This window comes from Triticum aestivum, chromosome 7B (genome assembly GCF_018294505.1).
Source record: "Triticum aestivum cultivar Chinese Spring chromosome 7B, IWGSC CS RefSeq v2.1, whole genome shotgun sequence".
Lineage (NCBI taxonomy): Eukaryota > Viridiplantae > Streptophyta > Magnoliopsida > Poales > Poaceae > Triticum > Triticum aestivum.
Window position 1 is genome coordinate 335,597,477 of NC_057813.1, and position 16,581 is coordinate 335,614,057.

General features: G+C 39.3%; 2 protein-coding genes across 4 annotated transcripts; both read left to right on the forward strand.

Annotated features, from left to right (window-relative positions):
• The first annotated feature begins 8,846 nt into the window (after positions 1–8,846).
• Positions 8,847–12,762, forward strand: LOC123159080 (NADH dehydrogenase [ubiquinone] iron-sulfur protein 6, mitochondrial). Its single transcript, XM_044576883.1, has 3 exons — positions 8,847–9,095; positions 12,104–12,188; positions 12,322–12,762. The coding sequence occupies exons 1-3, from the start codon at positions 8,949–8,951 to the stop codon at positions 12,429–12,431; spliced, it is 342 nt and encodes a 113-aa protein (XP_044432818.1). The 5' UTR covers positions 8,847–8,948; the 3' UTR covers positions 12,432–12,762.
• Positions 12,763–12,975: 213 nt separating this feature from the next.
• On the forward strand, positions 12,976–16,232 carry LOC123159079 (secretory carrier-associated membrane protein 5). Of its 3 annotated transcripts, none has more exons than XR_006479505.1 (12): positions 12,976–13,286; positions 13,873–13,974; positions 14,061–14,123; positions 14,260–14,293; positions 14,376–14,498; positions 14,587–14,649; positions 14,721–14,814; positions 14,914–14,959; positions 15,089–15,156; positions 15,239–15,287; positions 15,382–15,455; positions 15,830–16,188. XR_006479505.1 is itself a non-coding variant. In XM_044576880.1 (12 exons), the coding sequence occupies exons 1-12, from the start codon at positions 13,236–13,238 to the stop codon at positions 15,860–15,862; spliced, it is 792 nt and encodes a 263-aa protein (XP_044432815.1). In that variant the 5' UTR covers positions 12,976–13,235; the 3' UTR covers positions 15,863–16,232. The 3 variants fall into 3 exon arrangements, 2 of the variants coding, with proteins under 2 accessions (XP_044432815.1, XP_044432816.1); XM_044576880.1 differs by having other exon boundaries at positions 15,390–15,455; positions 15,830–16,232; XM_044576881.1 differs by lacking the exons at positions 14,721–14,814; positions 14,914–14,959.
• Positions 16,233–16,581: the final 349 nt, after the last annotated feature.

A 16,581-nucleotide genomic window follows, 5' to 3' on the forward strand; every position in this document is an offset into this window, starting at 1 on the left:
TAAAATGTTGACATTTTAGCTTGCAAAAATTGATATCATGAAGATGTCTTCAAATGATTTTATTGTAATTCTTACTTATGAGAGTCACACTGTAACCTTATATACATAAGAGAGTCATCCCCACTAACCTATTTATCTCAACATTCAATCATGCCACCTCATCATACAATTATGAATTGGATAAGGCTCACCTCAACATGCAACCATGCATGGTAAACGACCTATCAAAACATCCAACCATACATGGGAAAATATTTGTCATTCAATTATTCTACTTATATTCAACAAATATTGTGACAACTATACATAGTAATCAAGAAAATGTATTTTTTTAGTTCTTATGTTATCAACCCAAATTTTCATCAATAAATTATCGCAGCAACACGAGGGATATCCTATAGTTTCTTAGATCTCTTAGATCTTAGATCCAAAACAATGTACCTTTTTTAGGCAACCAAAACAATGTACCTGTAATCACACTGGCACTTGGGCCATGCCTGGTGTGCTGGCCCATTAGCACGTGTGCCCGACATGTCATAAGCCCAACACGATACGTGGCTAAATGGATCATGTGTGGGCCGCCAGGATAGACCCATGTGCCGACATGGCATGACACCTATTTCAGATTATTTTTGATATATAAGCCCAAAAGCCCTCAAAACAATCTAATTGGCCCAAAAGCACGCAACCCACAAGGAATTAACATGCCATGGCCCATTGCGTTTAACCAATGTGTCATGTTTGGTCTAGAAGTGACCAATTCCTACACGGCGCCTTAAGCATCTGTTATACTGTATTTCGCAACTTGGCGCACACCCACCTTCGCTCTGGTTTGGCCCATATACTCTTTTCTTCTTCTTGTGTTTTAACCCCACAAAAAGTGCACACGAGGTGTGATTCAAACCCATGACCTCCTTGTTCAGTGTTAGCTACAGTAGCCAACCAGACAACTCAACCCATATGATTGGTTACATCCTTATTATTCTTTTCTTATTTCTTCTTTTCTTCTCTTTTCTTTTTTCTTGTTCCTTTTTTTCTATTTTTTTCTTCAAAAAACATGATCTGTTTTTGAAAATTCTGTGAACTTTTTATGAATTCATGATTTTTTGAAAACATTTTGTACTTTTTTTGAATTCATGAACTATTGTTTTGAAAATCCGTGAATTTTCTTCAAATAGATGATTTTTTAAAAAAAGATGAACTTTTCAAATTTAATGATTTTTTCAAATTGTGAACTTTTCTCAATTTTGTGTTTTTTTTCAAAATCAATGAATTTTTTAAAATTTATGAACATTTTAAAAAAATTATGAACACTTTTCAAAATCACAATGAACTTTTTCAAATTCATGATTTTTTTCCTGATATTCATAAACCTTTTTCCAATTTCGTGAACTTTTGTATTCATGATTCTTCTTTTTTGGATATTTCTTTTTCAAGAGTCAACCGTCGACCGGTCAACCACGACCGAGCGAATGGTGCGACCATTGGAAGAGCGACATGGTAGCCTTTGATACTGGACTGTCCCAGATTGCAGGGAGCGTGGGCACCCGTTCTCCGGCAGATCCTATATGACGCTCGTGTGCATCATGTCGTCGTTGCTTCGCTGAAGCGAAGCGAGCGACCTAGGCAACACAGCCGGCCCACTTCAAACGAGCATCCGGTTTTTGGAACCTTCTAGTAGTTTCCCTAAACCTTTTTGTATTTTGCCGGTTTTGCATTTTTTCTGTTTTCTTTTTTTATTTTTCTTTCTATATTTGTTGTTTCAGTTTCTTTTAGTTTTTTCCTTTTCCTTAAATTTTTCATTTTCGTTTTTATTTTTATACTTTGTTTCAAAAAAATCAATGAAATTTCGTTCTTGATTTCAAAAATTGTTCACTTTTTAAAATTTTGTACACAATTTAAAGTATATCACAAAATGTTCAATGTGTATTTAAATGTTTGTTCAATGTATATCACAAAATTGTTCAATGTGTAGTTAAAAATTGTTCGCAGATATTACAAAAATGTCCAATGTATATTTAAAATTTATTCATCATATATCACCAAAATGTTCAATGTGTCATAGATATTGTTCAACACATATCTTAGAAATGTTCAGTGTATAATTAAAAATTGTAAAGTATATTACGAAATGTTCAATGTATATTTGAAAACTATTCATTGTATATATAAAAGTTCATTAAACGTTTGGTTTTCCAAAAAAATTGTGTACCTTTTTTCCTAAAAAAACTTGTTTCAATTTTTTTTTCAAGTTCCAAATTTTGTTCAAGAAAACATTTTTTTTAAGGAATGATTAAAAATAGATCCAGCTTAGGTCACGGGTTCGAATCCATCCATCACTGCATTTTTTTGTGACATTTTTTATTATGTTCGCTTGTCGCCTAGTAATGGGCCGGCCGTTTGAGCGAAAGGTCTTCATTGTGATGCTCAAGAGTGTTGAGCAGGAGCTCTCCTGTTCTCCTAGCCGACGGTTAAGGAGGGAAAACCCTATTCGTTATATTTCGTGGCAAGTTGTCGACCGACCGCACATGTTTTATAGTAAATAGGTCGGGCCAGTTAGCCCTTTTTTATGTGGGATCATTTTTCTGTTGTGGGAACCTTCTAGATGGTTCCTGGCCGGTTTTGGGAACCTTACAGAAGGTTCTTGAACTGGGTTTTCTGGTTTTCTTTTTTGTTTTTTCCTCTTCTTTTCATTTTTAGTTATTTTTATTTACAACAACAACAACAACAACAACAACAACAACAACAACAACAACAACAACAACAACAACAACAACAACAACAACAACAACAACAATAACAACAACAACAACAGCAACGAAGCCTTTAGTTTCAAACAAGTTGGGTAGTCTAGAAGTGAAACCCATAAGATCTCGCGGCCAACTCATGGCTTTGGCACCTGGATAGCAAGCTTCCACGCACCCCTGTCCATAGCTAGTTCTTTGGTGATACTTCAATCCTTCAGGTCTCTCTTAACAGACTCTTCTCATGTCAAAATCAGTCTACCCCGACCTCTCTTGACATTCTCCGCATGCTTTAGCCATCCGCTATGCACTGGAGCTTCTGGAGGCCTGCGCTGAATATGCCCAAACAATCTCAGACGTTAGACAAGCTTCTCTTCAATTGGTGCTACACCAACTCTGTCTCGTATATCATCATTTCGGACTCGATCCTTTCTTGTGGCCACGCATCCATCTCAACATACGCATCTCTGTCACACCTAACTGTTGAACATGTCGCCTTTTAGTCGGCCAACACTCAGCGCCATACAACATTGCGGGTTGAACCGCCGTCTTGCAGAACTTGCCTTTCAGCTTTTGTGGCACTCTCTTGTCACATAAGCATGCCAGAAGCTTGGCGCCACTTCATCCATCCAGCTTTGATCCGGTGGTTCACATCTTCATCAATACCCTCATCCTCCTGCAGCATTGACCCCAAATATCGAAATGTGTCTTTCTAAGGTACCACCTGCCCATCAAGACTAACCTCCTCCTCCTCACACCTAGTAGTACTGAAACTGCACATCATGTATTCGGTTTTAGTTCTACTTAGCCTAAACACTTTCGATTCCAAGGTTTATCTCCATAACTCTAACTTCCTATTTACCCCCGTCCGACTATCGTCAACTAGCACCACATCATCCGCAAAGAGCATACACCGTGGATATCTCCTTTGTATATCCCTTGTGACCTCATCCATCACCAAGGCAAAAAGATAAGGGCTCAAAGCTGACCCCTGATGCAGTCCTATCTTAATCGGGAAGTCATCAGTCTCGATATCACTTGTTCAAACACTTGTCACAACATTATCGTCCACGTCCTTGATGCGGGTAATGTACTTTGCTGGGACATTGTGTTTCTCCAAGGCCCACCACATGACATTCTACGGTATCTTATCATAGGCCTTCTCCAAGTGAATGAATACCATATGCAAGTCCTTCTTTTGCTCCCTGTATCTCTCCATAAGTTGTCGTACCAAGAAAATTGCTTCCATGGTCGACCTCCCAGGCATGAAACCAAACTGATTTTTGGTCACGCTAGTCATTCTTCTTAAGCGGTGCTCAATGACTCTCTCCCATAGGTTCATTGTATGGCTCATCAGCTTAATTCCATGGTAATTAGTACAAGTCTGAACATCCCCCTTGTTCTTGAAGATGGGTACTAATATACTCCGTCTCCATTCTTGTGGCATCTTGTTTGCCCAAAAGATGAGGTGAAAAGCTTGGTTAGGCATACTATCGCTATGTCCCCAAGGCCTTTCCACACCTCAATGGGGATACAATCAAGGCCCATTGCCTTGCCTCCTTTCATCCTTCTTAAGCCTCCTTGACCTCAGACTCCTAGATTCGCCACACGAAACACATGCTAGTCTCATCAAAGGAGTCATCCAGTTCAATGGTAGAACTCTCATTCTTCCCATTAAACAGCTTGTCGAAGTACTCCCGCCATCTATGCTTAATCTCCTCGTCCTTCACCAAGAGTTGGTTTGCTCCGTCCTTGATGCATTTGACTTGGCCAATATCCATCATTTTCCTCTCTTGGATCTTGGCCTTCTTATAGATGTCTCTTTCGCCTTCCTTCGTGCGTAACCGTTAGTAAAGGTCCTCGTATGCTCGACCCCTTGCTTCACTGATAGCTTGCTTTGCGGCCTTCTTCGCCATCTTGTACTTCTCTTTGTTGTCTGCACTCCTATCAAGGTATAGGCGTCTGAAGCAATCTTTCTTCTCTTTAATTGCCTTCTGGACATCATCATTCTACCACCAGGTATCCTTATCTTCGCTTCTCTTTCTCATGGACACTCCAAACTCCTCTGAGGCCACCTTATGAATGTAAATGGCCATCTTCATCCACACATTGTCCGCATCCCCTCCTTCCTCCCAAGGGCCCTCCTTAATGACCCTCTTCTTAAACACCTAAGCTACCTCCCCCTAAGCCTCCACCACTTCGTTCTAGCGATTTTGGCATGCTTATCCTGCTGGACACGAATCTGAAAGCGAAAGTCAACAACCACCAGCTTATGCTGAGGTACAACACTCTCTCCAGGTATCACCTTACAGTCGAGGCACGACCGCCTATCTTCTCTTCTCGAGAAGATAAAATCAATCTGGCTAGAGTGTTGGTCACTACTAAAACTCACCAGATGTGATTCTCTCTTTCTAAAGAGGGTGTTGACTACAATCATGTCGTAGGCTAAAGCAAAGCTTAAAACATCTTCTCCTTCTTGATTCCTGATGCCATAGCCAAAACCCTCATTTAAAGAAAAAAAATCGATGTGGCGCATCGCTGAGAGGGTTACGCCCCAACGAAAATCTTTTGGGTTTCATCTCCATAAGAGTGACTGAGTTTTTATGTTGGCTCGCCAAGTCTATCACAACCCTCCGCCTTGATCCGGGCTTGGGACCGGCTATTTGAGACAAATAGGCAGAGTTTTTAGTTATTTATGTTTTTTTATTTTCTTTTTTTCTGTATGTTTTCTTTCCATTTCTTTTCTTCTATTTTTTTCAAAATATTTTTTCATGTTTCAAAAAAAATGTTCTCAGATTCAAAAAATGTTCTCGTTACACAAAAAAAGTTCAAAGCTTTCGAAATTTAGAAACCTAACGGATTTCAATTTTTTTGTTCATGTATTCAAAAAAATTCGTGCTTTCAAATTTGTTCGGAATTTTTCAAAAATTGTTCACTGTTTCAAAATTTGTTCTCCAGATTCAAAAAAAATTCATGCTTTAAAAAATGGTTCGCGCTTCAAAATTATTTTTCCGTTTCTAAATTTGTTCTCAAGATTCAAATGTTCATGCTCTAAAAAATTATTCACAAACTCCAAAAATGTTCATGTTTTCGAAAATTGTTTGGGAAATTCAATTTTTTTGTTTTCATAAATAATGTTTGCATTTGTTAAAGAAAATGTTACATTCAAAAAGTTAATCAAAATTTGTAAAAAGAAATCCTGATTTTGTCAAATTGTCTTAAGTCTGAAACTGTACTTAGTTTCTTAGAGATTTTCGTTGTATTTCGGTCAATAGGTTCGTTCTATCGCAGTGGCTGGCACCTAGCTCATGCAAGCTTGCAGTCCTGTTTTTGATTCCTAGCCCTTGTGCGAGCGACAAATAGGGCTCCCGTAGAACGGGCATTTCCTAAACAGCGCCTTATGCGCCCGATTCTTCCTTGTTCGCAAACCGGCGAACACCCACCATCAGCCTTGGGCCGGCCAGCTGAGTTCTTTTTTTCTAATAAAACTGCACAAAAAACAGACCCACCAGTTCTAGAACAAATGCAGTAACCGCCTGGATAACAGCACCTCTTGCGTTTAGATATACACTTCCTACCCTTTTTACTCTTCGTTTTTTTCGTTTTGTTTCTTTTTCTTTATTTTAGAATTGCGAATTGTTTCTTTTTCTTTATTTTAGATTAGCAAATTATTATTTTGTTTTCCGTTTCGTTTCTTTTTCTTTATTTTAGATAACGCGCATGCTTTTTTTTAAATGAATGGTTTTTTCTCAAATAAATGAAAATTTTCAAAATTATTGAACTTATTTTGAAAATTGATGTTTTTTTTTCGAAATCAATGAACTTTCTCAAAATGGGTGAACTTCATTGAAAATCGATGAACTGTTTTTTAGAATTGATGAACTTTTTTCAGAATTGATGAACTTTTTTTAAAATCGATGAACTTTTTTGAAAATCTATGATTTTTTTATGAATCGATGAAATTTTTGAAAACCGATTAACTTATTTCAAAGTAGATGAACTTTTTCTAAAATCGATGAACTTATTTCAAAGTCGATGAACTTTTTAAAAAAAAATGATGACCTTTTTTCAAAACTGATGAACTTTTTTAGAAAAACCACGAACTTTTTCCAAAATAGATAATGTTTTTGAAAATTAATGAACTTTTCTTAAATTGGTAATTTATTTTCAAATATCGATGAACTTCTTTTCAAATGGATGAACTATTTTTTGTAAATCTCTAACCCTTTTTTGATTTCACAATATTACCTCATAATAATTAAAAACTGGGCAGTTTTGTTCCTATCGGGATGAACTGCACAAAAGACGCAAAAAAAAAAGAACTTTGCTCCTTAGCGAGCGGCCGAGCGAGGGAATGAACTACTGCGGGCCGCAGCCCGCTTAGATGCGCTCCTGAAGTGCACCACACGGGGATTTCCTATTCGCCGCTCTCTGCGGCAAGAAGTCGCAGGTTCGCACAGGCGGTCGATCCGATAGGTGGTATTGGGCCTGCTTGTTTTAAGCGCTTTCAACAACATTCCCGGTTTTGGGAACCTTTAGCCCAGCAGGTTTTCTACGGTTTTGGGAACCTTCTAGAAGGTTTCTAAACCAGGTTTCTTTCTTTTCTGTTTATCTTTTCGTTTTTATTTTATTTTGTATCTTTTTTCCTTTTTTCTCCTTGTTTCCTTTTTCTGTTAATTTTCTTTACTTATTCTTTTTTGTTTCTTTTTTCTCCGATTTTCTTTTTTTCATTTTCATTTTTCTTTCTCAGATTTCTTTTTCAAAAAATGTCCGCACTTTACAAATTTTGTTCATTTTTACAAAAAAGTTCCTATTTTTAAATTTTATTCATAACTAACAAAATTTGTTCGCTTTGTTTCAAAAAATGTTCATAATTTCATGAAATGTTCCATCTTCAAATATTTGTTCAAAAATTCAAAAAATATTCGTGCTTTCAAAAGTTGTTCAGAATTTCATAATTTGTTCGCAATTTAAAAAAAGTGCATGTTTTTCAAAAACTTTTTCTGCAGTTTCAAATTTTTTGTTCGCATAGGCAAAAAAATGTTCTTGTCTATGAAAATGTTCAAAAATTCAAAATATGTATGCACTTTTTCAAAATATATACCATTTTTTTGAATTTTTAAACAAATTTCATGTTTGAGTACATTTTTATGTAATGTTTCAAAAATTGTTCATGTTTCAAAAATTGTTTGCAGTTTTCAAAATATGATAGTTTTTCAAATTTTGTTTGGTACGTTTTACTTTTTTAGAAAAATGACATTTTAAAAAATTGTTCTCGTTTAAAAAAATCACAAATTAAAAAATGTTCCTGTTCTCAGAATTTGTTCACAAATTAAAAAATGCTCCTCTTTTCTGTAAAGTGTTCACAAATTCAAAAATTGTTCACAATTTGTCAAAAGTTGTTCATGATTGTGAATTTTTGTTCGGAATTTAACAAAATGTTCATATTTTTTTAGGATTTGTTCATAAATTCAAAATATGTTTCTATTTGTAGTTTTTCAACAATTCAAAATATTGTTCACATTTTTCGAAAAACTTGTCTGTTTTTATCGAAACTGATCGTAATTTATAAAATGTCCTGTTTTTTAATATTTGTCCAGAACTTCAAATTTTTTCCTTTTTAAGATTTTTATTACATATTCAAAAAAATGCTAAAAAATTTAAAACTCGTGTGTGTTCGTAAAAAACGTTCTTACATTTAAAAAATATATTCAGAAATTATAAGAAAAGATCGAAAAAGGAAAAAATAACCGGATCTGGTGATGTGACTAGTTCTATGGTATTCGCATTGCCATATCACCACAAGCATCAATAAGGCGTAGTGGTTAGGTGCCTCGCTCTACAAGTGCGCGGTCGTGAGACCGATTGCTCGCTTAAACTTCCGGCCCATTCGGGGGGCGTCCTGTAAGCGGCACATAGGTGCTCCCCACCACGCGTGCCGCCACGACACGAGCCATTTATAAACGGGCTACTGTGGGCCGTGCCATACCAGGCACGTTAATGGGTCAGCCCGGGCTATGCCGGCCCATTTGGCCAGGTCTGCCTGTAATGACTTTTTAGTGTGAATAAAGTTACATGTATTTTTTATGAAAACAAGTAAATTTGCAGTTACTCAAAAAATGTAAATTTGCAGGGCAAAAGAACTGGTCTCCATTTGCTCCCAAACTCACCCGACCTGCATACCCTTTCCCCCCGTCATCAGCCATGGCGACCGCAACGAGGAGGCTGCTCCCGACGCTCCTCAGAACCCTAACCGGCACCCGCCACCCTGGCGCGGCGCGGGGCCTCGCCACGGAGAAGGCAGTCGGCGCCGCGGCCGTCGTTGGAAGCCACACCGCGAAATGGATGCAGGTACCCATCCCCTCGTCTCCGCTCTCTAGATTCCGATCCGGTTGGATCAGATTCCTAGGCCTCTAGAAGTTACCGCATTTCTCGTGCGATCCGCCCAATCCGGTGCGAAAGGTCGCGTCTTTGCGTGTCCAGCGTGCGATTTTTGCGATCGGTATAGCGTGTGGCCCTTGTTTAGGTGCGTAGTTGCATGATTAATTTTAGACTCCCCATTTGGCTTAGGTCAATCTGGATGTTCCCTTGAGACATGTTTGGGCTGCTTGATGCTAGGTGTATGTGCTAATGGCTTCAGCTGTTTTGTTGGTACATCTGGATGTCTCGGATAACTATCATCTTTCGACTTGCCATTGATAAGTGCAAGCTCGTTGATGGCACATGTTAAGAGTGGATGCATCTATTTGGTCCATATCGTTCTCAGATGGTAATCATGTGATCAGTTTGGAACTCCCGAGTCTTGTCATAAATTTGCTGACAGTGTTAGGAACGGTGATGCATCTATGAATTCTTACAACTGACAGCTATGAATCTGCACATTCAACTGTACCAATTCCTCTGGTTGACCCATCCTTCAGTTATGAGCTAGCAGAGTCATGTAAACAATCTGCAGCTACAGCTAAACACATGAGCAAGTTGATGAGACCAACATTTTGTGAGTTTATTTTTTTTGAAACGGAGGCAAAAAATTTGCCTCATCCATTAATTAAGAAGAAGAGAACTGCACGGTTAATTAACAGAAAACCAGGTGAAAACCGTTACAATCCGCTGAGCGGCACACGACCACCGAGCCAAGCCACACCATAGAGGCAGTGCGAAGCCACATGAAGATCCTGCCAATCACCCAGCAACCTGCGATGAGGACAATGCAGCTCCGATTCTGACGGAGAGCTATGAAGGAGAAATATGCTAGGCTGGCGCTAGAGAAGATCGCCGAACAGACCACCTGCCACCCACCATCGTTGCCACATGCACCCCACGCCGCAGCTCTGACTTCAGAATGACAGACAATCCGAGGCAAACTCGTGAACATGCCGGAGAAGAGCCGACTACCGCAGCCATTGCCGCGACCCCGACATCTCTCACCCTCATCATCGTTGCCACAAAAGCCTTGTCACCAACACTGCCATCTTCCACCGGCCACCGCGGCGACCACTGTGACGACCCCACCATCCTCACGCAACCACTGGTCCCTCCAGCCGGTCACTTCTCCAAGAACGATGCCCCCAAGGGGGAGCATGGCGCATGATGCCACTATTGTCCGATCACGAGCAGATCTAGGGTTTCCCCTGGAGTGGTCTGGATGGAGAGCCTGCACCGCGCCTCAACAACGTCTTCAAGAAAGCGACGCCTGCCTTGGCCAACAACCAAAAGCTAAGCTTTCGCTCGGCGCTGCCAGACCCTCCGCCTGCACAGAACGGCCAGACCACCAAACTGCCACTTGCCATCCCCGCCATCCGCAGCGACCCATCAGATGAGCCCAACCCAGGCCCATTAGCCATACAGGACCGACAAAACCCAGATCTGGTGGGAGGACCTCCCAGATCCAGGCCCACTGGAGCCTTCCGCCTTGCCGCCACCGCTGGCATGGCGGACCAGAGGCACGCTGCCATGGAGCGTCGCACCGCACAGCCACTGCCATGCCTTGGCAGGACCCACGCTGCATCACGGAGGAGCAGCTGCACGTCGAAGGAGCCGCCGCCGCAGGAAACCACCTCATCCAGCCACCGCAGCCGTGCCCAGCACAGCGCCGTGATGAAGCGCAGGTCCTGCCAAGGCGTGGCGGTGGCTGTGCACTGTGACGCTCCAGGGCGGCATGCTTCTGATCTTGTGAAATCGACATTTTGTGAGAGTAGCTACCAATATATCTGATGATCTTGTGAAATCGACAAGAAGTTTAAATGAATGAAGGTTCAGTGGGTTTAACGTTTGTGGACTTAGATTATCCCTGGTTAAGCTTTTGTAGTCATTTGCTTGATGAGATCTTCTGATCCTTTTGCTTATTTTGTAATATGCAAGCTCATCCTGTTGTACTTTACTATTTCTATACATTGTATCTTTCTAGTTTGTGTCCTTAGCTTTGGCTGAAGCATGACAGACCATTGATAGGTTCTTCCCAAGAGATGTGTATTGCTTGATTTCGTTTCATGACTTACAGATGTTTGACTGTCACATCTCTAGTTCTCCCTTCTACTATTGTTGATCAAGTGAAACTGTTCTCCCTCGCATTAAAAGATGGATCTTAGATATACTCCCTCCGTTCCAAATAATTGAAGTTCTAGGTTTGTCCAAAATTATTAAGTCTGACCAAGTCTATACAAAACTATATCAACATCTACAACACCAAATTTGCTTCATTAGATTTATTATGAAAAATATTATCGTATTATATATATTTGACATTCTAGATTTTTCTATTGACTTGGTCAAACTTAAAAGTTTTACTAAGGGATATCCTAGAACTTCAATTATTTTGGAACGGAGGGAGTAATTAATAATGGTTGCAAGTGCTAAAGATGTATGATATAGTGAACTGTTCTTCCTATTGAATTTTTGCTATAATAATGCCACTGGCATCAGTAGAACACTGTCTTACCATACTTTGATAGTATGACTTTTGGTTTCTCCCATTTTCCAAGTAAAGATCAAATGATCAGTATTATTTTGAGGCTTTTCTGGCTATTGGACTATAGGTAGATTAGAAGTCTGTAGTTGAACAGACTGAAAACTAATGTTGCTTGAACTGTGGGATAGTCATCATTGAAAGTAAATTATCGAACTCTTGAATCTTAATATCCTTGAAGATACTAAAATTTGTGTTTATACTGTTGTACCAGTTAGTCAGGAAAAGTTTCAGGCCATGATAGAGCAGTTTAAGGAGTTTGTCATGTGATATTCACACCTTAAGTAGCATAATGAGCTGACATATGAGGTCTATTGATTGCATTGGGTGTTTTTTTCTGACTTGTTGTGTCATCACTACTTATAAAAAAAACCTTTCATTTTATTTATTGCAGGACACAAGCAAGAAATCTCCAATGGAACTTATCAATGAGGTGCCACCAATCAAGGTTGAAGGGCGAATTGCCGCATGTGAAGGGGGTAAATCAATCAAACACTTCCCACCTTTACACATTGTCACTGTCATGCTTTGGCCACACTGTTGCTTGCGAATGCTGATATACTCATGATGATGCATTTTCTGCAAAGCTGACTGTTTCCATTTGGATTACAGATAAAAACCCTGCCCTTGGCCATCCAATTGAGTACATCTGCCTTGATCTGGATGCACCTGCTGTGTGCAAATACTGCGGCCTTCGCTATGTTCAAGACCACCATCACTAAGTAGAGAAGATACCATCCTTTACCACAGCAGAATTTGGAGTTGCTGCATGCTCATTGGGTTCACAATGTATGCCAATGTACTGTGTATTGCGCTTGATGGCAAAATGTTGTCTGTGACTGTCATCCTACTTTTTGTAACACAATAATGTTGCATTAACTTCGAATTGATTTTCTGTAGCTGACATTTGTCGGCATTTGCTGAATTAATGCACTTTCCATATCAAACTCCCTGCACTCTGGATAAAAGGGTTGAGAGGGAAGGAACATGAAATTGATTTTAGAAGCTGCTTAGTGAACATTTGGCCATTGAAATCAATTCCCTTTTTCCGTATGATGTTCCTTTGTGCTGGCCATCGAGATCATTTCCCTTTCTCTGTATGATGTTCCTTTGTGTTGTCCTGACCATTGTTTATGGAAAATCATATGTTGGTTGCGGATATAGGAGGAACAAAAGCATTTTATAACCCCTTGCTGTCTGTGACGTGCATGACATAAACTGCTTAGAAGGACAAAACCAACCACCCATCTTGAATTGGAATGGAGGATTTTCTAGAATTCTGCGCGAATTAGTATCTTCTGAAATTCATGCATTTGCCACATTGAAGCGTAAAAGAAGACAAATATGTGAAGCACGCCGGACCTAGGGGCAAGATTGGAAAGTATTGACCGGTGCCAAGGTGCCAACGGCCACCATTAACTGGAAATAACCTTTGATTGGTCATGCGCAACTTAGAGTAGATTCTGTCTGGCCCATCCCAAAGGCAGACAGCGCAGGGATTTATTCATGCCTTAGGGATCTTCTCAATGTCTCCTAGCACCTATCCGCTCGAAGACGAGAATGTCAATCCTACCGCGGTATTCCTGACTTCCCATGTTTCTTGGTCTTGTTCAGGTTTTGATGAGACATTTCCATTGCAAACATTTGAGTTTTCATGTCCAGATCAACTTTGGTTCAGAAAATCCATGCCTTTTCCAATGATATTGTATTTTGGCTCTCACAATTGATTTTTTTAATATAAGCCTCTGAATTGTATGCGCAGTTCATCCTACATCATTCTCTCCTCAAATCAAGAACTTGCTCTAGATCAAAATGCCCTAGTTAGGAAGATTATCTTCTAAAAAAAGAGAGAGAGGAAGATTTATCCTGTGATCTATGAATATGATGACAAGTTTCTGCTTATGGTCTGGCTTCAGGGTTTCTTTCGGTGGATAAGTTGAAATTTTAGTCGCAACATTCAACTCTTATATCTTGAATTTCCATTGGTCGTATCTGATTTGATAATTTCTGATGTGTACTAATTTATTTATTTTACTCGAAGTAGTGTACATTAGTTCAGTATGCGGCCTGAGTCTAAGCAGGGTGTTATTTCAGTATATCGCTTTCTAAGAATTTATTCAAGTATCAAGATGATATCATTTGCTCATTTGCGGCGTTTTTCAGAATTGGAAATTATCAGCACCAGCTCCAGCAAAGAAATCATGGATCCCAGCGGGCTTTGGAGGCAGTGGCAAGCATGACGCCACCATCGACATACCATTATATGTACATATATACTATGACTCGTTGTCCATATAACATGATAATATAGTTTTTTTTGGTACAGTTGATGATAAGTCCAATTCATGCAGGATCCGAAGAAGCGGGAGCAAGAGCTCTTATCATGGGAGGAGGATTTGAAGAGGAGGGAGCGGGTTCGATCACCTTTTTCACTTATACAAATCCTATGGTGTTCATTTCTGTCGATGAATATTTTAAAAAGAAACTATCATGTGAAGCTAACCAATTTGCTCAAAAGTGACTCTTAGAATTTTTTCTCATTCTTTGCAGGATATCATACAGAGGGAGAATGCAATGAACAGAGGTAGTTCTACAAGATCACCATTACATCTCCATCATGGTTTAATGTTTTGACCACATTTTCAAAAACGCATCTGTTTGTGCAGCTGGTGTCACCATCGAAGTGAAAAATTGGCCACCATTCTTTCCCGTCATACATCATGACATAGCCAATGAAATACCAACCCATGCTCACCAGTTGCAATATTCAGCATTTGCTAGCTGGCTAGGTACTTCACCTTCCAACAGTTTTCTCCAATTACTTGAGATTTATTGCTGATAGTTTTCACGCTTGTTCATCGGCTGCTCTTTTTGCAGGAATTGTTGTATGTCTCAGTTGGAATGTATTTGCTGTCTTAGTTGAATCAATTCACGGGGAAGGTGCTAAATATTTTGCCTCATGAACATTTTTTTTTTCAGTGTGCATCTTTTTCTTATCCTTTTTATGGCAGATATTGTTCTTTTTCTCCTTGCCATCATCTATGCGGCATTTGGATGTCCTCTTTCATACATCCTATGGTACAGACCTCTGTACCAGGCCATGAGGTTTCTTTTTTAACGACCAGCTCGAAGTAAATAATTGTTCAGACAATGCTCTGTGCAAATGAAAATTTGCTAACTGGATTCTCTTGTTTTGTAAGCCAGAACTGATAGCGTGGTGACATTTGCCCAGTTTTTCGTCTTCTACTCGGTAGTTTTATCCACTTAGCTGAGTTCCGTATGCTAATAATCTAAACATCTGATTCTATTGCATTTTTCTCAATATTAATCTTTCATCCGTAACATGAGATGAGCATAATGACGGTTTGATATGTGCCAGGTGCATGTTGGATTTTGTGTTATTGCTGCAATTGCTCCGCCGATAATATTCATGGGGAAAACTCTTACGTAAGTCTAATAACCACAGTGCTGTTTTCTTGCTAAGTTTCCAACTGAAATAGTTCAGTACTGTTTCTTTACCTGAAATCAGGGGAATTCTTGTGGCTATCGATGTTTTAAACACGGATATGTTTGTCGGGGTACGTTCGTCTGCATTACATTATTATGGTTAACTATGAACATAACTTCAGTGATCTAACTTGCCGTGGGCCTTAATTCTTGTCTGTTTTGAAGCAATGCAGGTACTTTATCTAATTGGATTTGTATTGTTCACGGCGGAATCTCTTATAAGCATTTGGGTGCTTGAGGTTGATGCACATTTCATCTTCTCATTTCTTTCAACACTTCTGTTGCCATAAAATATTTTGGCCTGGCTGTTACTACTATCGCTCTTATGAACTTGCTTGGTTGTGACGAAGCTCCAAAATCGGAGTCTGGTTTGCATGACTTATTCTTTGTCCCCTTGCATTCATTCATGTTAGTGACATCATGATAGAAGGAAGAACAATAAGATAAAATTATATTTGGATGCTTCCTTACTTCCTAATCTTGTGCAACTACTAGAATGATCAGCTTTTGCTGTGGTTTTTTCTCAAACTATTACACACACAATTATTGAAACCACACAACTTTCCTGCATGGCTTGTTGACATCCTTAAATTTTACTCCTACTATTTTTCAGAGAGTATACATATATTTTCGAGGGCACAGGTGAAGCCTAGCAATGAGACGATGAAATCATTCAGGGCAACTGTCTCCTCAACAGCAAGCATTCTGATGCAAAACACAAAGTTGACGGTGAATGTTAGTGAACTGCTTCTGCCGAATTCTTGCATATTCAGACATACAGTGGAAATTGATTTAATCTCATAGTAGAAATGTGAATCAAGATAACAAGTACTATTTGATTCAACATCTCCGAAACAGAATGGTGGTACCAGATCCCATGCCTGCAAAACTTGCGGCGTGTCTCCTGCCGATGTGCCAACGGTGAAGCGTGTTAGAAAGTTCAGGCTTATGCAGGTTCTCCGGTCAAAGATGAAAGCATTTAGGATCTCCTTTGTTTTTCATTTGTATCTGATAAATCTGTACTGTTTTCTATAAATATTAATATCAGATTTGTTTCCTGAAAGAACATCTCTGAAGAAACAGATTACTCAATTGGCAGGTTTGAAATTAAGTTCTTTATTCCTGCACCTGGTGCACCGACTTTAATCTTCAGATAAAAATATATATTACCATGGATTCAGAAAATAGGCTAGTTCTAGCTTATCTAAATCTGAAGAAACTATACAAATGAATGGTGTCTTCGCAATTAGTATCCAGTACTACCTGAAAATTTTATATCCTTCTATCTTGATAAATGAAAGAAAAAGGGGAAGATTACAACTCGTGGTTGTTAGCAATAGCACATAGGTTGACAAAACATATTCA

Bases quoted from the DNA above. Each gene is read 5' to 3' on its own strand.
- LOC123159079 (XM_044576880.1), top strand. From the start codon at position 13,236: ATGTCTCCTAGCACCTATCCGCTCGAAGACGAGAATGTCAATCCTACC. The intron at 14,124-14,259 runs GTTCGATCACCT...CATTCTTTGCAG, and splicing joins ATTTGAAGAGGAGGGAGCGG to GATATCATACAGAGGGAGAA. The intron at 15,288-15,389 runs GTACGTTCGTCT...GAAGCAATGCAG, and splicing joins ACACGGATATGTTTGTCGGG to GTACTTTATCTAATTGGATT.
- LOC123159080 (XM_044576883.1), top strand. From the start codon at position 8,949: ATGGCGACCGCAACGAGGAGGCTGCTCCCGACGCTCCTCAGAACCCTA. The intron at 9,096-12,103 runs GTACCCATCCCC...TATTTATTGCAG, and splicing joins ACACCGCGAAATGGATGCAG to GACACAAGCAAGAAATCTCC. The intron at 12,189-12,321 runs GTAAATCAATCA...TTTGGATTACAG, and splicing joins AATTGCCGCATGTGAAGGGG to ATAAAAACCCTGCCCTTGGC.